This window comes from Nycticebus coucang, chromosome 2 (genome assembly GCF_027406575.1).
Source record: "Nycticebus coucang isolate mNycCou1 chromosome 2, mNycCou1.pri, whole genome shotgun sequence".
NCBI classification, from domain to species: domain Eukaryota; kingdom Metazoa; phylum Chordata; class Mammalia; order Primates; family Lorisidae; genus Nycticebus; species Nycticebus coucang.
The window spans coordinates 4,787,062-4,810,328 of record NC_069781.1 but is presented as its reverse complement, the minus strand read 5'-3'; the positions used below and the strand labels follow the sequence as shown (position 1 = coordinate 4,810,328).

At 50.9% G+C, this 23,267-nt stretch overlaps 1 protein-coding gene across 5 annotated transcripts in view; it reads right to left on the bottom strand.

Moving 5' to 3' along the window:
• The window catches only part of AK8 (adenylate kinase 8), a 144,418-nt gene that overhangs the window by 67,124 nt on the left and 54,027 nt on the right, over positions 1-23,267 (bottom strand). For 4 of the 5 annotated variants that reach the window (XM_053571745.1, XM_053571740.1, XM_053571754.1 and 1 more), the window contains one exon: positions 21,118-21,207. In XM_053571745.1, coding sequence (XP_053427720.1) covers positions 21,118-21,207 — 90 coding nt within the window. Of the gene's footprint in view, positions 1-6,814; positions 6,967-21,117; positions 21,208-23,267 lie in introns of all 5 variants that reach the window. The other variant, XR_008375999.1, reaches the window with a different exon arrangement.

Genomic DNA, 23,267 nt, shown 5'->3' with positions numbered 1-23,267 from the left:
CATCCCCACCTGCAGCCATGGTAGTTCCAAACCCCTCAGTGATGTTTGGGCAGCTTTTGTCCTGTCTTAGTCTGCTGGGCCTGCTCTAACACAATGCCATAAACTGGGCAGCCTAGGAACAACAGACATTTATTTTTCACAGTTCCAGCGGCTGGGAAATCTAAGGCCAAGACAGACTGTGTCTGATGAGGTTTGGCTTGTACACTCTGGTTTGTAGACAGGCCTTCTTGCCGTGTCCCTGTGGGGTGGAAGGCGTGCGGTGTCTCTCGGGGTCTCCTTTGTAAGGCACCAACTCCGTCCATGAGGGCTCCATCCTCAGGACCTAATCCCTTCCCAGAAGCCCCACCTCATACCATTCAGTTGGGGGTTAGGTTTCAATGTACACATTTTGAGGGGGCATTCAGACCACAGCACCCCTGCAAGGACCCAGTTTTTGCAGCACCCACTTTTCACGGAAGCACATCAGCCCCGGGTAAGTTTTAGTTTTCCTCGAATGGGATCTTATGGCAGCCCTGGATGCTGATCTGACATCCACAGGTGACCCCAGCTCCACTCCTTCCCCCGGTTCTCCCTTCCTTGATGTTGGAACTGAATATCTCCTAAGGATCACAGCTCTAGTTAGAACTGGAGACTGAAATACAGTCCTATGGAGAGTGAGACAGGGAAGTCTCTTGTTTACACTGCCGCAATTGACATTTCCCTGAAATTCAGACCTCTCTTCCCAGACTCGTTAAAAGGTCCTGTTTTGCTAAGGTGCTGCGTTCTAGTCTTTGCAGTGCATCGCCTGCACTTCGCACTCATTTTTCCAGAGATACTTGGTAAATATTAACAATGTTTGCTATAAGGGTGGCACCTGTGGCTCAAGGAGTAGGGTGCCGGTCCCATATGCTGGAGGTGGCGGGTTCAAACCCAGCCCCGGCCAAAAACCAAAAAAAAAAAAAGAAACAATGTTTGCTATGACTGTGGCTCATGTGGAGCTGGTTCCTGGAGGTACAGTGGTAACGAATTTGGCAGTTTCTCTCAAAGCAGCGCAACTCCCCTCCTACCAACCACCTATGGCTCTAGTGCACATGTTTGGAACCTTTGAAAAGACCCCACTGACACCTGGAGAGATGTAGAAAAATCACTACTGACCACTTTTCTCTGTGGCCATGACTTGCTGGGTTACTGCCCTTGTCATCAAGGAACCATAAACCTCATTCTAAGTTATTTGCATTTCCTTAAATTTCTTTCTCATAACCTTTGACCTTCTTTCCCTATTTTCTAGGAAAGAACAGAAAAGAGAATTTGCTTTAACAACAAATTTGCTTTAACACTGGCTGTCTAGTAAGAATGAGAGAACCCTGCTGCTTCTGTTTAAGACCAGCAGCGGCCCCGCAGCGCTGAGGAATGAGCGGACTCCCTGTCTGGATGCTGCCTTCCTCCTGCTGACTCTCCCTAGTCTTGTCTCCCCTGTCCAGGGCCATTTTCTCCATCCAGAACATCCTTCTCCCACACCTTGCCCAGGGCCGCAGAGGAACATTCCCTCCCTCAGAGAATCTCCAAGGACAGCCCCGGGCCTGGCAGGCACCTGACCCCACCCTCCTCCACTTGCCACCCTGTCATCACAGTGTAATTCTCTCTGGGCAATTCTCTGTTTAGCATCTGCCTCTCCCTAAAGATGGGGGGGGTCCCTTGAGGACCAAGGACCACACTGCTTACTTCCCATGCTTGACACAGTGCCTGGACCATCACAGATGTAGAACAAATGCCTTCTTGACCTACTCTGGGGAAGCCAGGTGGTGGGGAGCCAAGCTCACACACTCAGGCCTCCTCTGCACCCTGGCCTTCTGCACTGACTCACTTCCAATCAGCCTCTTGACCTCTCTGACTCTCAGCCTCCTAACTCCAAAGGAGGACAATGGGCCCATCTCGATGGCTTAACACCAAGCATGAAACTCTGACCCGCAGCAGACACTCAAAGATGGTGGCTGTTACTTTTTAACCCAGGAGACGTGTGTCAGGAAAGGATGCTGCATGAGTTCTTCCATGTTTCCCCATGGTGAGGACACCTGAGAACGGTCCTGGGAATTAGAGACTGCCAGAGAGATTGACAGGCCTCTGCCCAAGACCTTTGTTTACATTCCAGGGCTATAAACCTAGAGACCACCCCCCACAGCCCCAAAAGAGAGATTTCCACTCTGGGAAATCCACCTGGGGTGCGAGCTGCCCCCCTGACCCCCATGCCCAGCATCAGGCTGCCGGAGCTCCCTTCTGTGCTACAGGCCCTGGAGCCCTCAGGAGCATCAGACTTTGCATGTTGCCTGTGAGGACGGGGTAGGGGAGCCTGCTCCGAGGTGACTGTGCAGCTAAGTAACTGGTCTGATGCAGAAACCTTATGTTTTCTATAAGGATGAATAAATACCGAACAAAAACAATGTGGGGTAGGAATGTGGGCGAGCTTGCCAGTCTGAGTCTACCCTGGATATGCACAGACACTCTCACCTCCGTAAGAAGCTAACATAGAAATGAGCTTTTCTCAGCGACCGGGGAAGTCACCGGCCGTCTGGGTGGTACCTGACATGGTGCTGGACACTGGGATTCGTGGCAGGCAAGACAACAAGAGCCCTGCACTCCGGGAATGTATGTTCTAGCGAGGAGACAGCCAGGGCATAAGAAATAACCAGTTCAGAGAATCATACACACTACGGAGAAGATAAATGAAACGACGGGCTGTTGGTTCCACCGAGTGTAGGATGGCTGAGATCTGAATGGGGGACCTGGCTGACACCCCTGGCCATCAGGGCGCAGCTGCTTGGGGGCGAGGACTGCATAGGGTCAAATAGGTTCTGATTGTTATCCCCAATAATCGGGGACCAAGCAGCACCCCAGGGAGGTCGGACCTGCTCACTGAAGCTTCCTCAGAAGGCCTGGAAGGTCACCCCCTTGACCTCCCTCATTTCAAAGTTGGGAAACTGAGCCCAGAGAGGCTGTGCTGTAAGTCACCTGTCCAAGGCCACCCAGCCAGTGGGTGTCGAGCTGGGACAGGATGGTGTTCCCTGCCCAGACCCCCCCCCCCCCGACTTCTCTGCTGCCTCCCTGCCCAGTGGCCCCTCACCTCGGCCACTTACAAACCAGAACAGAACAGTTTCTCACCCAGGGAGAAATCTGACTTGAGGGGAAAACGGAAGATCAGATAGAAACACAGAAGAGATTTTTGGGGGTCAGGGGTTGTCTCTTTGTTAACTAAGATTTCCAGAGTGAATTCCCCAATTTGCATCAACATAGCGCCTTTAACCCAGTGATCCTGCCTCTAAACGCACCCCACAGGGACAACGCCGCAGAGGGACACGTGTGCGCTCAGAGACGCCCATTTCAGCATGTTCACGACAGTGACACTGGAAACTATGGAGAATGCCCACGGGTAGAGGACAGGTTAGATCAAGGGTAGGACACCTATGCGGTGGCAAGTTACACGGCTGTTTAAAACATCTATATTTATACTACATTGGAAAGAGGCCTAGACAGGTCCGGACAGAAGAAGTCTATGACAGGACTAGGAAACGGCAGGCCAGTGAACAGCTTGTGTCTAATTTAAATATGTAATTATATGTAAATATTTAAACACATGCAAGGAGGGAGGAGAGCGGCCACCACTTGTCGCCCCTGAATTACACCTAATCCCTCTCTTGCAGAGCTTGGGGTCCTGGAGTTGAGAGGGGACAACGATAAGTTCTACAGTCCTAGCCGGACAGACACAGGGACACAGAAGTAGGAAGCACTGAGGGCTTCAGAGGAGGAGGTGACATACCGGAAAGACTGGGGATGAAACTGAAGGCTCACGCCGGTTACAACTTTGAGTCCAAACCAAAGCAAACCCCTCTCTTGAAGAAGTCAGGAAAACATGGGTGTGCGCACTAGCTTCAGGGGAGTCTGCCCACGACCGTAAATCAGCACCCCCACCCCGCAGAGTCAGCACGGTGCTGCACCCCAGCCCCCGCACAGTGCTGGGCTCATGGCGGCCACCTAACAAGCAGGCTATGAATTAAGAATGAACGGCAGCATTTCCAAAAAACAGAGAGCTCTTCCGTTCCCCATATGTGCCTGGGCCAGAGAACTAAAGGGCCTTCCTCACTGAACACTGGTTCAGATTCCGTGGCAACAGAAAACAGTCAGGGGCGACCCTTTCTCTCAGTAATTCCATTGCCTATGCACTGTCACCAGCCCACAGATTCATATGCAGCCTAGAGGACTCTCTGACGTCTGGGATTTGTTGTGGGGGGCTCCCTGGGGCAGGAGGGTGGTTCTAGATGGCCACAGGCTGGGAGGATTCATTCCACTGGTGAGGGGCCCCACAGGCTCATTATTCCATTCTCTACCTTCCCTGTGTGTTTAAAGTCTCCCATTCAAAAGTGGGGTGGTTGTTTTTTTTTTTTTTTTTTTTGCAGTTTTTGGCTGGGGATGGGTTTGAACCCGCCACCTCCAGCATATGGCGCCAGCGCCCTACCCCTTTGAGCCACAAGTGCCGCCCGGGTTTTTTGCTTTTTGTTTTTGTTTTGCAGTTTTTGGCTGGAGCTGGGCTTGAACCCGCCACCTCTGGCATATGGGGCCAGCACCCTACTCCTTTGAGCCACAGGCGCCACCCCAAAAGTGGGTTTTGTTTTTTTTTTTTGCAGTTTTTGGCCGGGGCTGGGTTTGAACTGGCCACCTCCAGCATATGGGGCTGGCGCCCTACTCCTTTGAGCCACAGGCACCGCCCAGTTTTTTTTAAAGGAAACTAATGTCTAAAAGAGGTTGAAATGGCCCCTGTGAGAGACTGTTCCAAAGGGACAAAGAATAGTCTCCCCAGAGGGCCGTGGGTGGCTCCCCATGTAGGGGCCCTGGGGCGGGAGTGATCCTTCTCTAGCTCCACTCATTCTGGGAGGTGTGCCCAGAAGCCTGGCATCGTGGGCATCAGCACATAGCCACCCATCTCACACAAAACTGTGACAGCTCTGCCCCTGCACAGCCCTTTCAGCATTAACATGGAATAGTGGTAGTCTGTCGCTCACGGAGCCACGCAGGAGCTGTGTTGCCAAGGGGTTGCAGTGGTCCCTCTCCCAGCACCGTAAACATCAGGAGTTTCCTCTGTGTCACCCCATTTGAGTCAAGACGCTGCCTCTGAAGCCACCAGCCGTTCCCAGTCAGTCTCTCCCCAGTGGCAGGGTGCAGGGTCCAGGGATGAAGGGCGAGTCCTCAGCAGAGTTTCTCCACCCTACCCTTGGCCCTGCACCAGCCTCTGGTGGCTATGGACTCATTTTTCCAATCCCACGTGGTCTGGCCAGCGGCTTTGTCAAAACCGCAGCTTCTCTGGAACGAAGCTCGCCTTCCATGCTCTGCCTGAAGTGTCCAGTCCCCTGATAATGCTGCCGGTTCACCCTCTCTCTTCCTAACAGATAGAGACTTTCCAGCCCCGTCTAAAGTCTTTCACCATTAAGTCAGATGCCTCGGGCTTGATTTCTGGGCTTGACAGTTAACATCTCACCCTTCATACAAGCTACTGCCAAGGGCTACTTCTCTGCAATGTCCTGTCAACCCTAAATTTAGCAAAGTGCAAGATATAAGTATCCCATTATTTCATGAGGCCACACCACATGATGTCAGGGGTTGTGTGTGTGCGCGTGTGTGCCTGCTCTAGCTCTTCCACAAAGATGGCAGTCTGCACATTGACCTCAAGGTTATTAAAATCTCAGGTTTCAATCTACTTATTCCCTGGGGGGATGGGGAGCCACTGTGATCCTCCTGAGCCCTCATCCCAGGCCCCAGCCCACACTCGTCTTGAGAGGGAGGGGGTCCAGCCTAAAGGCTGCTCAGGCCCACACCAAGTTCCGGTCAGGAGTGCAGCCACCCATGAGGTGGCACTGGACCAGCCTGACTCCTCTCGGGCTACTGGCCTGACTTCTGTCACCCGAGTCATGTCCCCGCAATGAGACCTGCAGAGTGGCCGTCAGGAGGCGCCAGAGAGACCTGAGCCCCTCTTGCTGCGTGCTGCCACCTGCTGTCTGCAGCCTCACCGGCAATCAGTGTCCCCTGGGTGCTGTGATGGGGGGTCAGACACCAGGGGAACCAGGGGTGCTGGGATTGACACATAAAGGTATGACAAAAACGAAGAAAAGGAAATAGCTCCCTCAGTCAGTGCTTTAAGGTAAAAAAGAGGCTGGGTTGGCTGACAGAGGCACAGTAAGCTGGATGACAGTCACTGCCGCCCCGGGGCAAATCAGAACACACTGAGGCCTTCCCCACATCTCACACACCTCGCACACCTCACACACGGCCCTACATGCACGCTCATAACCCCCTACACACACTACACCTGCAACACACAGAACGCACACTTGTGCTCTGGCCTACACACCTTACACACCTACGTGTAACTGGGACCACCCACACACAGCCCTGCACGCACAGGACGTGACACCCCACACGCACCCAACCTGCACCCCAAACACGATGCACACTCCTACAGCCCCACACGCCTGCACACCTGCACACCCACACTCCCACATACATGACCACACACCCACACACCTACATATCCACTCACCTGCACACTGACACCCCCACATACATGACTGCACACCCACTCACCTGCACACTCACACACTGACACCCCCACATACATGACTGCACACCCACTCACCTGTACTCCCACACACTGACACCCGCACATACATGACTGCACACCCACTCACCTGCACACTCACACACTGACACCCCCACATACATGACTGCACACCCACTCACCTGCACACTCACACACTGACACCCCCACATACATGACTGCACACCCACTCACCTGCACACCTGCACCCACACACCCACACCAACTTCTTTCCTTCTTGCAGCCTTCCTTGGAGTTGGCTGGAGGGGAGGCCGCAGGGCTGCTGCTCTTTCTCTCCTGTGTCCCAGTGCAGCTCCTGCAGCCTGGCGCCCAAGTCCCACTGGTTCCTGTAGAGGGCCAGATGGGAACCAGGTGGTTGGGAGAGGCTTAGAAAATAAAAAAGATGGTGGGATTACACCAGCGGTGCATCTTACAAGGGTATACGTGAAACTTGGTAAACGGTCTGTGAAGCTAGTGAATGATGCCCCATGATTATATCAATGTACACAGCTATGATTTAATAAAAAAAAAAAAAAAAAAAGAAAGAAAGAAAATAAAAAAGACTGTGCAGGAGGAAAAAGGGTGCCTTTGGTTTTGTTTTAAATTTCCATTTCCTACATCCTAGTACTTGTCAGAAACAGGGCTCACACTGCCCCCAGGGGACTCACCCCCCCGAATGCTGGGAGCTTTGACCAGATCCCCAACTTACTGTCCCTGCAAACTACCACTCCTAGGAGATCATCACTCCCCAGAAGGTTCTAATTCCTGGTGGCAGAGGCCCATAAGCCAACCGGAAATCTGGGGTCTCAGCAGGACCCACAGGTTCAAGCCTCAGGGCCTGACCAAGTGTCTCTCCACGCGGCCATTTGTTTAGGACGTACTGCCACCTGCTGGTCGATCGTGGGCGCTGCAGCCCGTGGCTAACGTGCGCGAGGCTTGTAAGAAGCACACCAGGGTGAGAAGGAAAAACTGGGACTGGACGTTGCCACGCTTTGCAACTCTTCAGGGTTGGGCAAGCTCCCCCACCCCCTCACCCCCCGCCACCCCGCATCTCGCTGGCTCTTTGGTAAACTTCGGTCATGTTCCCCAGACAAGCCCCAGTCTAGCAGACCCTGGTTCCTTAGGCACAAGATGGAATGGGTGTCTTCTCAGATTTCTTTAGGTTCTTAACCCCAAACATTTAAAACTTATGCAGCCAAATGGCATCATAAAAGAATTTCTTAATATTAGATTTGTTTCAAGTTTTAGATTAGAAAAATGCCATTGGAAAGTAACTGTAAATAACTGCTACTTAGCAAATTATAAGGCCTATTTAAGAGACATGCTCAGCTTGCCATGCTGTGCAGAAATTGATAATTATTCTTATCTTAAAGTACATTTTTCAGTGGGATGTGAAGGTATCTGGGAAAACAAGAAGAGGTCAGCCAGGCTGTGTGTGAGCTGGATTGTTTCAAAGTGTGATGTGTTCACCCAGTGTTAGATCAGAGAGTTCAAGGAAACTGATTTCCCTTCTGTTTTAATGAAGTCAAGGCTCTAAGTAAGTTTTTCTCCCATATCTCAAGGACAGTCAGGATAAGAGCGAAAAAAGTCTTACAGGCTACAACTGGGAGAGCTGGGCCCAGTTTTCTGGGACAAACAGACTAAGGCGTATGTGCTATGGTGCACAGTCTGAGCCTGGCGCTGTTCCAAGCATGCATTTGTTCTAATACAAATATGACTTCGCTTGTTTCTCACCCTATTAAAGAAGTAGCGATAGCATCCCACTTTCTAGATTAGAAAAGGCACAGAAAGGGGAAGCGACTTGCCCAAGGCCCCACAGCCAACAGATAGTGGAGCTGGGACCTAAACCCAGAGATCCGGCTCTGGGGCTGCTCACTCAACCTCTGTGCCTGCCTCCTGGCTTCAGAAGGGGTGCTATGATGAGAATGGGCCTGCTTCCTGTCCTCCACTCTGCATTTCACTTGCATCCTGCCCGTAGGCCAGTCACCTTACCACCCAACTAGGGTTTCCTCCTTTTTAAAGGACAGAATTGGACCAGGCACCGTGGCTCGTGCCTGTAATCCTAGCACTCAGGGAGCCCGAGGCAAGTGGATTGCCTGAGCTCACGAGTTTGAGACCAGCCTGAGCCACAGTAAGACCTCACCTCTAAAAAAATAGCCAGGTGTTGTGGCAGGCACCTGTAATCCAGTTATTTGGGAGGCTGAGGCAAGAGAATCACTTAAGCCTAGGAGTTTGAGGTTGCTGTGAGCTATGATGCCACAGCACTCTACCAAGGGTGACAAAATAAGACTCTGTCTCAGAAAAACAAAATAAAATACAGAATTGGACTCCAAGGCCCCTGAGGTATCGCAAGTCCCTAGGTGGCACCTCTGAAGTCATGGTGAGGTTCCACCTCCTGAGGTCTTACTAGGCTGTTCAGCCTCGGAGGCACATGACGTCACCAATCCAGAACGAAACTGAAATATCCAGAACGAAACTGAAATGTTCAAATCAATCTTCCCTCATGAGGCAGATTAAACACGGCCACATGTTCCGTGTTCTCAGGGTGGGTGGGGTGTCTAATCCTCCTCCCCTTGAATCTGGGCTGGCCTTATCGACCAGCTCTATGAATAGAAGCAGGCAGAAGCACATGCTGGGACTTCTGGGCCAGGTCCCCACCCACCCTCCCACCCTGACCACTGCTGCCCTTGGACTGTTTCCTTAGAATGCTATTCTAGGGGAAGTCAGCCATCATGTAAGACGACTGACTGACCTGGGGTGGCCATGCTGTGAGGAAGCCCAATGACCCACACGGAGAGGCTCCAAGGAGAGAGAGAGAGACACCAGGCATGGGAAAGAAGAATCCATCTTGGACACTCCGCCGGCCCCTGCAGATGTAACATGCAGATGAACCAAGTTGACCCCAGAATCAAGACCCAGATGCAAGTCCCCACATGAGCCAGGCCGTGCTCTTTAGCAGTCTGAGCCATGGCAGCAAAGCCCAAGTCAGTGTAGAGTGGAGCAGAGTCAAGCCCTCCCTGCCATGCCCTGCCCCAGTCCTGATCCACGGAATCAGGAGCATAATAAAGTACTCCTCAGTGGGATGGCTTGTTACACTGTAATAGATTGTAGGAGCACCAGACTTACAGCAAAGTGCAACTTTGCCAGGTCCCAGTTACCGCAGGGACCCGGTGCCAAGTTAGGAATAGTCATAGGAAAAAAACAAGATATCCCGAAGTCCATGCATGAAATACACACATTACCCAGCAGGGTTCACTGCTGCCACCATACTGCTACGATGATGAGGACAACGCTGCTCCTATTACTACCAACAGCGCGTGATCAGCAATTATTGTTGCTGTGCCAGACACAGGGCTAACCGTTTTACAGATACAATTCATTTTATACACAAAGCAAGCCAATGAATCTGATACAATGAACGCTCCCCTTATAGGCGGGAACTGAAGAATACTGGGAGAGGCGAGGGAGGGGCGTGCCCAAGGTCACACAGCTGGGAAGCCGCAGTCTGAACCGGAAATGATGCTGTGGGAGTCTAGAGTCCCAGCTGTACTCACAGCCTCCAGGGTCGCCTCACCACCCTTCTGGTTGCATGCTCCCTCCTCCTCCCTGTTTCTTCAAACCTGGCAGGGTCTCACCTGTACAGAAACACAGGCATAACAGCATCTGGGCTGGTGTTGCCTGCACCACAGGGACCAGGTCAAAGGCCACATGCTCACCCATTCACTCAAACATCAGCTGAGCTCTCAGACAAGCCTCACTGGGACCGGGGACTAGAGAATCACCCACCAACCCAGCCTGTGGAGCAGAACCTGGTCAGGCAGACTGAGCACAGGCAAAAACCGGGGGACCCAAATGGGGTCTATCTTATGTCCCAGTGAACCAACCCAAGGCTGAAGGAGCTGAGAGTAACAGCAGCCAAGATCACAGACAAGTGAGTTAAAAGAGGTCTGAGATGAGAGGTGAGAGAAGCTTCTCCCTCCCCTGCCTTCCCTCTCCCCTGTCTCCATGGGTTCCCCCCAGGGATGGAGGATGAGAACAGGATTGTTCTCTGTACTCTGGGAAGGCTCCCACCTCTACCTCCTGCGTGCCCCTGCCCCCACCTTGCCACCACGCTCTCTGCCCAGTGCCCCGTCACCCACAACTACCACTGCCCCCTTGCCACCCAGGGCAGCGGAGGCAGGCACAAAGCTGCAGAGCGTGGGCCCCTGGTCTCTCTCCCTCCGCATCAAGCATGGCTATGCAAAGTTCTCTTGTGCAGGGAAACCTTAGTGCTGGCTTCTAGGTGACAAACCCCAACAAATCCTATGTCCCTGATAGTAGGTACAGGGGCCACAGAAGGCTGCCAGGGGAAGCCCCCTCCATCAGGCCCCGCTGCCTCTAATCACAGCCTGGTGAGAAGGAACCAGTGTCAGCTCCTGCCAGTTGTGGGCACTCCCAGAGGAACAGGGGCTTCAGGCTGTAGTTGCTTGAGGGTCTGTGAGGGACATGACTGCGGCTCTGGCCATGCCAGGGGCTGCCCAGACGGCTGTACTGGGACACCTCCTGGCTGGAGAAGAAGGGCCGGGGCCTCTAGGGTCAGGCCTGTCAGAGCCAATTTCACAGCTGAATGGGTTGGAGGTTTTGTTCTTCTCTGAGGCCACTGGGGCTGCTGGTGGAGAGGGAAACGCTTCCGGAAGCTCTGATCAGAGCAGGGATGACACTGCGCACTCTGGATCTCCTTGGACTTCCCAGAAATGTCTTGGTTTGGTCTGGTTTCTCTTTGTCACCTGGATGCCTGACACATAACAAACGCTCAGAATACATACAGTCCAGCAAGAAAATCTGTGGCTGCTCCCCCATGGTGGGCCCAGCTGGGTGACAAGCTACAGCACCACACAAGCTGGCCCTGGCCCTGCTCCCATGGTGCCCACTCTTGATGGAGAGAGAATTTCATTGAACAGACATGTGAGTGACTCAAATGTCCCTTATTGCCTCAGTTTCCCTACTGGACTAGCCATTGAATAAGAAGCTTTTGGTGGCTCGGCACCCATAGCTCAGCAGCTAGGATGCCAACTACATACACCAGAGCTGGCGGGTTTGAATCCAGCCCAGGCCTGCCAAACAACAATGACAACTGCAATAAAAAAAATAGCCGGGCATTATGGCGGGTGCCTATAGTCCCAGCTACTTGGGAGGCTGAGGCAAGAGAATCACTTAAGCCTAAGAGTCAGGTTGCTGTGAACTGTGACACCATAGCACTCTACCGAGGGCGACATAGTGAGACTCTGTCTCAAGAAAAAAAAAAGCTTTTGGTGACAGGCAGTGGACCCCTGGCCAAGCATCATTTTAATACTCTAGAAAGATGACATGCACTTTTATAATGAAAGTCTAGTTTGAAAAAACAAGGAGGTGGGTCAGGGGTGGGGGGTGGGCAGGAGCCTGGGGACAAACAGGGGTACTGACTCCCTTCATTTCACCATCCTCACTCCGTGCCCCTCTGGCCCCCAGCACGCAGACACCGCTCTCACCTGCCAAGGTGTCTGGCTACCTCAGCCATGACTCTCAGGCTTAAACAGACTCCCACCTAGTTTCCATAAGGAAATCTTTGTAGCAGTCCCAGCGGAAAAGTCAAAAGTTTGACTTGAAAAAAGGAGCTACTTCAAAAGCATTGTCAGACCGAGGTGAGGGTTCCTGTAAAATGCATAAATTACAGGGGGCATCTATTAATCAGCCTCCAGGCCACCCTACTGTGGGGGCCCTGGGTGGGGGGCGCCAGAGGGATCAAGCCTGACATCTGGGGAGGCAAAGCAGGAAAAGAAATCCACGTTGAATAAAAAAGTAAATTAATGTGTTTATTACTTACTGCTTGGACTGTGTGTGTGTGTGTGTGTATAGAAAAATGAAAGAAAAATGTAGAGTTTTTTCAATAATAAAAAGAGAGTTGCACTGCGGGGCCCCTAAAGCTTGTGAAAAATTAAACTCGACGGATTCAAACTGTCCTATTTCCACTTCAAAAGAGAAAAGGCACTGAGCTCTTCCCAACTTAGCTTCAAACGCCCAGCACCCTAGAAAGTTTCTTTAAAAAAATAAAGGCTCCTGTTCCCCCAAGCACTGTACCGGTTACTGTACCCACCGTCTCTCCCTCTTCTAATTATACCCCTGTGAGTCTATTAATCAACTTGTAAATTATTTAGAGAGCCATGCGCTGTCTTCAGCTAGTACAAACACACCACATGCAAAGACTCGCTGGAAACGGGCAGAGGTCCCTCCGGGTCTCCCCTCGCGGAGAGAAAGCTCGCGGCTTGCTGAGGCTGCTCTGTGGAAAACAAGAAATCGCATCTCACTTACCTCCTCAGATGGGGAGGTTTATTTTGTCTTTCAACTCAGCAACTCTTTGCAAGTTTCTAACAAAAGAGAAAAGCTGGTCTATTGTCGAGTCTTTAGTGTGCATTTACTGATGAGAATATTAATCCCCTAAAAAATGAAGCACTTCGGCTGAGCTCTGATCCACACCTCCTGGGATCTGGACTCACGGAAGGCTCTTGCAAACGTTCGTAATCATCCCGATTTGGGGCTGGGCTGGCTTGTTTGTGTTAGGATGGCTACGTTTGCTGGGGTGAGGTCTCATTACCAGAAAGGGTGCAAATTAGAATCTCGAATCCTCCTCAAATCTGCCGCCGCTTCTCAGGTTCTATTAGGCCATGAGGGACCTTCTCCAGAAAGAAATATTTAGGGAAATAGGGATATGAGGGAGTGGGCACAGGTAACACTGGATAATGATCTGTCTTCCCTGTTATCTCCTCCACACACTAAGACTTTCACTTTTAGAGGAAAGTCATTACCAATTAAATAGCTGTCTTCTCGCCTGGAAGTAAACACCGCCTGCATCTGGTGTGTGCCAGGGAATCTGGGCCTTCCCATAGCTGAACTACTTTCGCCTGGGGAGATGCGAGCAGGGCAGGGCCCAGGGGCAGGTCACTTGGGAGCTCTTTAACTGGGCCAAGAAGCCAGCAGGGCAGGTGCTGGAGTGTGTGGTTCCCCCCCTGGAGAGACAGGAGGTGTGAGACACTCGAGTCTAACTCAAAACCACACTCCTGGGGCCACACCCAGCCTGGTGGGTGCCTGAGCACATGGCTCCTCCGCTCAGACACATCTGGCTGTTTGTAATCTTGTCCCTGGGTAGCCATTCTCCAGAGACAGTCTCAGCAGTGTGTGTGAGAAGGAGAAGAGTTACCAGAGCCCAGCAGGAGCCAACCCTCTGAACCATGCATCAGGCCACAATTTGGAAACAGGTTATTTCTGCCATCAACTGCCACTGGACCCTCCTTTAGGGCTGAGATTTCCAGGAGAAGAGCTGCAAACAAAGCAGGACAGCGTCCTTTACGACAGGCTCAGTCTGAACAGCAGAGTAAGGCTGCTGAGCAGAATTGGTTTTTATATTAAGTGACAATTGGTGGGGGGGGGCAGAAACCTCAGAAACCTACTACCTAAGGGATCCGATGAGCCCTACCCAGGTGATGGGCACACTTAACAGCCCTGACTCCAGCATTATGAACGCTATCGATGTAACAAAAACATTTGTACCCCCCTTAGTATTTTCAAATAAAAAAGAAAAAGAAGAAATAAAGAATTAGAAAACCAGACATCCCAACAGGCCAAGACAGAGTGGAGTGTTTCCTTGGGAAGCCCTGGCTCTCCAGAATTTAGAAAGTTCACAGTAGCCCTTTGCAAAGAATAAAGCCATGGAAGGCACACATGGTTTGGGCATGGCGGCCACTGTGAACCACCACTAATTTAGGCCGAAAGTTGAGGTCTATTAGCTCCTTTGCTAGTTTTGGAGAGAAGAATACAGACGGGGCCAGAGCACAAGGCAGTGACAGAGTCCCTCAGCGCCGACCACCTTATGTTAAATGATACAGAAACAGCTGAGAACTTATTTTTCCAAAAGCCCAGAACAGCTTTTACTTGTTCTGCACCAGCGTAGAAGTGACAGGTGCTTCCCAGCCACTGAGGCTGCCTGATTTAAGCTCGACCCTGTTTGCCGTCTGTGGAGCAAACTCCCGTTGGCTTTAATGGAAGTCGCCTGCATAAAGAACGCAGCGTGTGCAGCCCTGGGGAATAAATTTGTTCTGTTCACTGCAGCTTGAGTCAGAATGAGTTTCGGAGGCCAGACCTATATATTTCAAAGTCCAGGGCACAGAATAAACATCTCCCCAGCCCTCTGACCACGGTGCCGTCACCAAGTGCCCAGGATCAAGGGACAGAAACGGGATACAGCGGGGCCCTGGAGACCCTAGCCCAGTAAATGTGGAAGGGCAGGAAACAGCACAGTTATTAATTTTGCAGCTGATCCGAAAGAAGGAGGTGTTGGCAGCACCTGTGAGGACAAAAAAAGCACAGAACTAAGTCTGCAGAGGTCACGGCTGGGACATCACAAGGCCTGAGTGAGGAGAGGAGAGCAAGTGGCTCCAGGGGAAAACATGACATCTGGATCTGTTCAGCAGAGCTGGTGACGGCAGTGACGATGACCGCCAGGGTGGCAAAGTGGCACGACAATAACAAAGCCACGTCTTGGGGCTGGCAGCTCCAAGGTGAATGGGGAGAGGGCAGCAGGCTGCGATGGCAGGGGGTGCAGCAGGAGCCGGCCGAGAGGCAGCAGCCAGGAGCCCAGCACTGGAGCCAGGAGGGATGGCTCCAGGAAGAGCCCTCACTGTCCAGCATGAGGGATGGTGAAGGTGAGCTTTCTACACTGGTGGCTTCAGTGGTAGGAAGCCCCAGCAGAGACATCGCCAGCTCAGGGCTGCCAGGGGCCTCTATGATAATAATCTCCGCTCCCCTGGGGAGCGTCCTGAGCCACGCAGAGTTTGGATTTCATGTATGGAAGCTCCTTACAGGCAGGTGAGTGGCTGGGTGCTTTCCCATGTTCTGCTGGCATCCAGGGCAGAGATATCTGAAATATACCTACAACTTTGAGGATGGAAATCTGGGATGCCTTGATGGGTCCCAGAAAGAGAAAGAGGAGCAACCACTGGCTGGCTCCCTTTTCTAGAAGCTCTGAAAGTGCTGGACGTAGCACCCTGTTCCTGAGTGTTCAGGAGTGGCCTCTCATCCCAGGGCAGCCTCCGCCCCTTTGCCTTCCTTCCCCCAGAGAGGAGAGCGGCTCAGCAGGCTGGCCTCTCCAGCTCCCGCCCCCAGGGCAGAGGGATCCCCTTCTGCTTCTGCCTGCACCCCGTCAGGGCTCTTCCTGGGGCAGGTCTGCAGGCCCACCTCCCCGTCCCCACCGCTGGGGTGTGGCCATGACCTGGGATCCCAGCCGCTTCTCCATATGATGCTTCCAGAGAACTCTGGGATTAGTCACCACCTCCAAAACAGACAGCGGCACACCGCAGGCTAGGGGGGCCCCCCCGAGTCCTGGATTTCACGGAGGCTCCGTCTGGGAAGCAGGGGCTGCGGCCAGGCTGCCGACTGTCGTTGGGAAGTGAGCGAGGCAGTGGTCGGCTGAGTAGAGTTTCCCTCTTCAGTCCAACCTTCCCTTCAAAACCAACTTCTGTGGAGAATCATTTAAATTTCCTTCCTGTTTCAACCGGCAGTGAAGCGGGCCCCTGCCAGACCTGGCTGGTCCTGGCGCCTCCTCTGCCAGCCCAACGCTTTGGTTTTCTGGGCAGCTTCTCTGCAGCCCACTAATGAGGCCCTGTTAGTGGTTATGAATGTAAATGGATTCTTTGTTATCCCTGCGAGATCAGGATTAGTGAAATGACAGAATTTATTGCTTCTGTTAGGAAGATATGATACTGGTTGTTGTTGTGTCTTTAATTGTGTAGAAAAAGCAAAGGTAGAGAGCTACATAGTCTAAATAAACAAAAAGCTGCGGAAGAAAAAATTTAGACTGCAACATGGAAGATGGAAGCCGTGGCGGTCTGGCTAATGTTACAGGAAATTGGGAAACAGGAAGGCCGTCTCCTTTGCATTCACCAAAAACCAAAAAGCAAAAACAAAAACAGCTCTGCCTCAGGGGTGCCACGGAAAGACTGCCTGGGTTTGTTGTTAGTGGCAAATGAATTTAAGCTGTGTACCCAGGCTAATGTGCTTTGCTGCAAGCAACTTTATTTTTGTCTCCATAAAAGGAACTGTGGATCCTGTTTGTCCAAAAGACACAGGTTGAATTGAGCAAATAAAATGATGCTCATACCTTATGTTAATTAAGGATCTGCAAATGTCTGAGTCTTATAAGACACAGGAGGATGAGCCTGCCCTGTCAGGGGTGAGGAGCGTGGAGGAGGGAAACTAGGAGGCCAACAGCATCACCACACTGTAAAGAATCAACATCTTAATGTGACTTTATGACCTCCTCAGTGACTATGACCCTCCAGGAAGCCGCAGAACTAAAGGATTAGGACAAGTCACTGTCCAAAGAGTTGCTAAAACTACAAAGTTAGAATGTGCCTTGAAATGCAGTGATTAAATACAGAAGATAGGTGTGAAGAAAAATTATGGAGAAAGTCAGACAACCCTAATAAGCAAAGAGCACTCACAAATGAATTAAGACAAAACAAACAAATAAACAAACAAAACAGCTTGCTTGGAAAATGAGCAAACGGGAAAATATACTAAGGTTATAAGGAGGCAATTCACAAAAGACGAAATACACATGACCAATTATCTTATGAAAATAGTTCAAATTTGCCAACTCACTGATAATCAGAAAACCACAATTAAAAATAAATAAGTTTTTGTCACCTAACAAATGGACAAATATTAAAATGACTGGGTGCAGTAGACAGAATAATGTCTCCTCTCCACACAGAGATGCCCGCACCCTAATCGCTGGGATCTGTGAGCCCACACCTGACGTGGCAGAAAGGACTCTGCAGAAGTCAGGAAGTGAAGGCTCATGGGATGCGGGATTATCCTGGACCATCTGGGTGGGGCTAACGCAATCCCAAGGGGCCTCCTAAGAAAAAGGAGTGTCAGAGTCAGAGAAGGAGACGTGACCACAGAAGCAGAGGCCAGAGAGAGAGAGACATGTGAAGATGCGACTCTGCTGGCTTCAAAGACAGAGGAGGAGGCCATGAGCCCAGGGACACGGGCAGCCTCCAGAAGCTGGAAAAGGTAAGGAGACAGATTCTCCCTCTATGCCTCCTCAGGAAGGAATGCAGCTGGGCCAACACCTGGGTTTTAGGAGTTCTGGCCTCCAGAACCATAAGATAAATGTGTGTGTGTTTATTTATTTATTTAATCAATCTTTTGAGGCAGAGTCTTGCTCAGTCACCCAGGCTGGAGTGCTGTGGCATCATCACAGCTCACTGCAACCCCAAACTCTTGGGTTCAAGAGATCCTCTTATCTCAGCCTCTTGAGTCGCTGGGACTACAGACACCCGCTACAACACCTGGCTAATCTTTCTGTTTTTAGTAGAGACGGAGCTCACTCTTGCTCAGGCTGGTCTTGAGCTCCTGAGCGTACGGGATCCTCCTGCCTTTGCAAGAGTATTAGGATTACAGGCGTGAGCACCGTACCCAGCCTAAATTGGTGTTGCCCTAAACCACTAAGTGTGTTACAGAAGCAAATACACTGGCAAAGTGGAGAGATGGTAAAATACAGAGGTAACGAGCATTCACACACAACAGTGGGACAGGAAGGCACGTCAGTGCAGTGTCCTGCATTACCGTCGTTAAGGGGCATCCCCACCGACTGCGGAACTCATCCTAATCTCAGCAGGGGCGTCTGTGTGTTTAAGAAGAGTATGCATTACAGTATTATTGAAGGAGTGCAAATTTGGAAACCACCTTAAATATTTACTTTTTGCAATTTTACATTTTGAATTAAAATCTAAATGTGTGGATGTATCCATATACAGAAAAGCTATAAGAAAAGTCGAAGGATTCCTGCCCAACCTTGTCTGACTACTAACAGCACTTCATTCGCTGGTCATCGTCCCTCTTACTGAACAGCCAGATGCTTGTTAGTGGGAATTACATTATCATCCAGTCCACAACAGAGTCCTACCAGCAAAATTTAAAACTACGTAAATCTACATTAACTTGGTATTAAAATTCATTCACTTATTCAACAAATAGCTGAATAAGTTAATCAGGGTGCTAATCGCCACCAGCTCCCCAGTAAATGAGAATTTGGAATTGCTGCAGGGAACACACTCGAAGACGTATCAGGTGCTCTGCCATCGCTGCTGCTTGCCATGAGGAAATTTTTTGTTGTGTTTTTTGGGACAGAGTCTCTTTCTTTTGCTCTGGGTAGAGTGCCATGGCATCATCGTAGCTCACAGCAACCTTAAACTCTTGGGCTTAAGAAATCCTCTTGCCTCAACTTCCCAAATAGCTGGGACTACAGGCACCTGCCATAATGCCCAGCTAGTTTTTATCTATTTTTAGTAGAGACAGGGTCTCACTCTTGCTCAGGCTGATCTCGAACTCCTGAGCTCAGGCAATCCACCTGCCTCAGCCTCCCAGAGTGCCAGGATTATACGCATGAGCCACTGCGCCTGGCACCCAGTGACTTTTTAATAACAGCTGCTGCCTTTTGGCGTGCCCCTGGGTGCCGCACCTGTACATTATGGTCTGTCCTTATGACAGTCCTGTAAGCAGGGATTCCTACCTCCGTCCCAGCATCAAGAAGCTGGGGGCTTCAAGAAGGGCAAAGGTGGCAACTCAGGGCCATGTACTGGTGGGTGGCACTGGATCTGACCAAGGCTAGGAAGCACCAGAGCTCATGTTGGCTTTTACCCTCCCCTGGGCCTCCTGCTGCCACCTCATTCTATGGACCACGACAGTGACGCAGGAGCAGACCCTCTCACAGACCCGCCCAGCACAGGGCATCTGTCTGATGGATCCAACTTTGCCCCACTGGGGACTAGGACATCTTAAGGAGGGGCGTGGGAGAGCTGGCCAGGATGCCTCCTAGAGTGGGCGTGGGGCTTTCAGCCTGATCTCACTTGCTTCCACATCAACTTGCTTGCTCTAGAAAATGGCAGAAGGTGAGGAGCTGCTGCAGGGAGGGTGTGTTGCCTCTGCAGTCCTTTCCATCAGCAAGATGTCTCTATGGGACGGTGGGTCCACAAAATAGAATCCGTGTTGTTGTTTTTTTTTTTTAGAGACAGAGTCCCACTTTATCATCCTTGGTAGAATGCTGTAGCATCACAGCTCACAGCAACCTCCAGCTCTTGGGCTTAGGTGATTCTCTTGACTCAGCCTCCCAAGTAGCTGGGACTACAGGCGCCCATCACAATGCCTGGCTATTTTTTTGTTGCAGTTTGGTTGGGGCCAGGTTTGAACCTGCCACCCTCAGTATATGGGGCCAGCGCCCTACACACTAAGCCACAGGCGTCGCCCAAATCCATGTTTTGTACTTTGTTTTTTGAGACAGAGTCTCACACTGTCACCTGGGTAGAGTTGCCATGGCATCACAGCTCACCGCAACCTCCAATTCTTGGGCTCAAGTGATCCTCTTGCCTCAGCCTCCCTTATACATGGGACTGCAGGCACCTGCCACCACACCCAGCTATTTTTTAAGACAAGGGTCTTGCTCTTGCTTAGGCTGGTCTCGAACCTGTGAGCTCAGGCAATCCACCCACCTCAGCCTCCCAGAGTGCTAGGATTGCAGGCGTGAACCACCCCGCCCTGCCCAGGATCCATTTATATACCAAGCGCACTAATCATAATTAAAAGACACCACCCCACATTGTTCACTATGAAATCAACTTCTAGATTGATTTTTGTCACAATAAGCATACATTCAGCCAGACTTGCTAACTGAGCTTGTATGGACTGCGCAGAGGAGCTATGGCACGTTATATAGGAGAGGAGGGTGCAGGTGATGGGAAATTCATGGCCCCCGTGCAGATGCAGGGTCCTGACCAGCCCAGCCATGAATTAGCAGTGTGGGCTTAGCAGCTGGGTTTCGTCCATGGCTCAGTCGTGGACTCAGGAAGCTGGACTAAAATGATCTCAAATGAGCCCTTGCTGGGGTCAGATCCTGGGAATCCACTGCAGACTGCAGAGGGGACCTGGAATGATTGCGCGTTCTGCTTCCCCCACCAACCAGATGAGCACCTAAGTCCCTCGGGACCAACGCCCCTCAGTCCTCACAGCTGCAAAGCGGTCTGAACCTTCCAGCTTCTGACTGCTGATGAAGTGGGGGATATTTGCCCATAGTATTTTTGTATAACGAAGAATAAAGGATGTGGGAAGCTCCGTGGCCTCTCCTGGCTCTCAATTTTAAGTGTTACCAGTTATGAAAAGCAACATCCTTAAGAAACAGGAACATTCTAAGCCACGGTGGTGACCCCACCACGTCCACAAACCGGCTCGCTTGAGGTCAGGCTCTGACGCCAGAGGCCTTACCGAGGAGTAAGCACCAAAGCCTCAGCCACGAGAGAGAGCCTGATTTGTATTTCCTAGGGGTGTTTCCCCATTTTGAGCTCCCAGATGCTCAATCAGCCTCCTGTGGAGAAAGTTCTCCCCAGAGCCTTACAAGGTGGTGGCAGTTAGTGGGAAGCGAGACTTACCTGCCATCTTCTTTTCAAAAAAGGGCCGGATGAGCTCCCCAAATTTCGTCTGGTCTGCCACGGCCTCTTTCAGCAGTTGCCCACAGCAGACTGGGGAGAGAGGAACAGAAAGGCACCTGTTAAATTTTAAATTAGGAGGAAGAATGAGGGAAAACAAACAAACAAACAAAACAAAAAAAACAGTGCTGCTTGTTGGAGAAAAAAGGTCACTGAGATAAGTATGATAGAAAAGGGTTTTTCTGTGTGGGGGATGTGTCCAAGTGTAAGTACCTATCAAAAGGGGGCTGGGAAACGGACTGTAGGAGGGAAGATGCGGAAGGGAAAGGGATGCGCGGGCGAAGAGCATGTCATCCGTGGACGTCACCCGAAGACGCCCGGGCACAGCGGCCGACAGAGAAGCCCCTGCCAGACCTGGCTCCCCCTCGACTTGCAGAGCGGAGACTGGCGCCCTCGGGTCACTGTCGAGGACCAACATTCAGGTGGGAACAGGTGCGTCCATGTTCACGCTGTTACTGCAGAGCAGAGGGCCGCCAAGCGTGTTGCTTCCACAGCCTTTCCCATTGGCAGGGTGTCTCTATGGGACCCGTTTATCTACTGAGTGCACTAATCATAATTAAAAAACACCGCACTAGAGTTATCGAACCAGACTGTCACTGTCCGCCTTCGGATGCTTGCTCCCCGTGAGTGGGAGCCCCCACTGCAACGCTGGCCCTGAGCCCCGGGCAGCACACAGGAGGGGCCCACAGCAAGTGCTGAGTGAGGGAGCACAGGCTACCACCTCCCTGGCTCTGAAAGCCCCTATTAGCCAAAGGCGGAAGATTTAAGCTGTATTTTCATGACTTGTTAACTGCACACTCTTAGTTTTCTTACCTTTATAGGACTCAGGAGTTTTCTGCCCATAGTAAAGAACCTAAAAACCATCCTAAAATTAGCTGGAGAATGTGAATGTTTATGACATCCACCATCACCAAAAATTCATTCCTCCATAATGATATGCTTAATTCACCGTGTAAAGGGCATGATTTAATCTAAAGTAGTTAGAAGCTTCACTGGCAAGAGAAATATAAGAATAAAGGCTGATGATGGTAACAGACTTTTGCACATGCCAAGTGCTAAGTATGCTTTGTCTTATTCAGTCCTCACAACAACCGTTGCTTTTTATTTTTATTTTGTTTTGTTTTTGAGACAGCGTCTCACTCTGTTGCTGAGGCTAGAGTGCTATAGCATCATCAGAGCTCACAGCAACCTCAAACTCTTAGGCTCAAGCAATTCTCTTGCCTGAACCTCCCAGGTGGCTGGGACTACAGGTGCCCACTATAATGCCTGGGTAGTTTTCTATTTTTAGTAAAGATAGGGTCTTGCTCTTGCTCAGGCTGGTCTTGAACTCTTGGGTTCAAGCATTCCACCCACCTCGGCCTCCCAGAGTGCTAGAAACCTGTTGCTTTTCAGATAAGGAAACAGATTCAAAGAGATGAAATAAACTGTTCTATGCACAAGCCAGTGAGGGGCAGAGCTGGGATCTAAACTCAGGTCATCAAACTTATATTTAGCTTCCAGTTCTGACTGTGAAGGAGTAACAGGTATCACATTTCACTTCTCTTACAGAATGCTATGAAACTGAACAAAATATTTGAAGCAAATTCTTTTGAGTCCTTGGACAACAGGCCTGTAATCCCTGAAAGAGCAACACATAAAGCAAGCCCCTGGATCTCTGCCTTTGGGAACTTTTCAAGCTGCATCACAGGACAAGTGGAGCCCAAATGGAGCAGAATCTCCCTGGGTAGAGGAAACAAAGATTGGAGTTGAAGGTTTTGAGAGAGCTAGAGTCTGTGGAGCTGTGCAGAGGAGTTCCAGAAATCGGCATGGGGGCTTGCTGAGTCTTTGGTCAGTACAAAACAGCCCAGGAAGCCTGTTAGCTAAAAGCCAGGAGGAAGTTGGGAACCGAGTGGAATTCACACAATGCTGGGAGATGCCGGCATTGTGACAGCCAGAGTGACAGACACCGCTGGACATCCTGGGTACTCAGCTGAGAATGCAGGAGGCCACACCTTGATTGTTGGGAGACTCCAGCCCTAGAGTAAAAACACTCCTGTCCACCTTAACAAAGCAAAGCCTAAAAATAAACTTCAAAGGAATTAAGTTGATCTTTC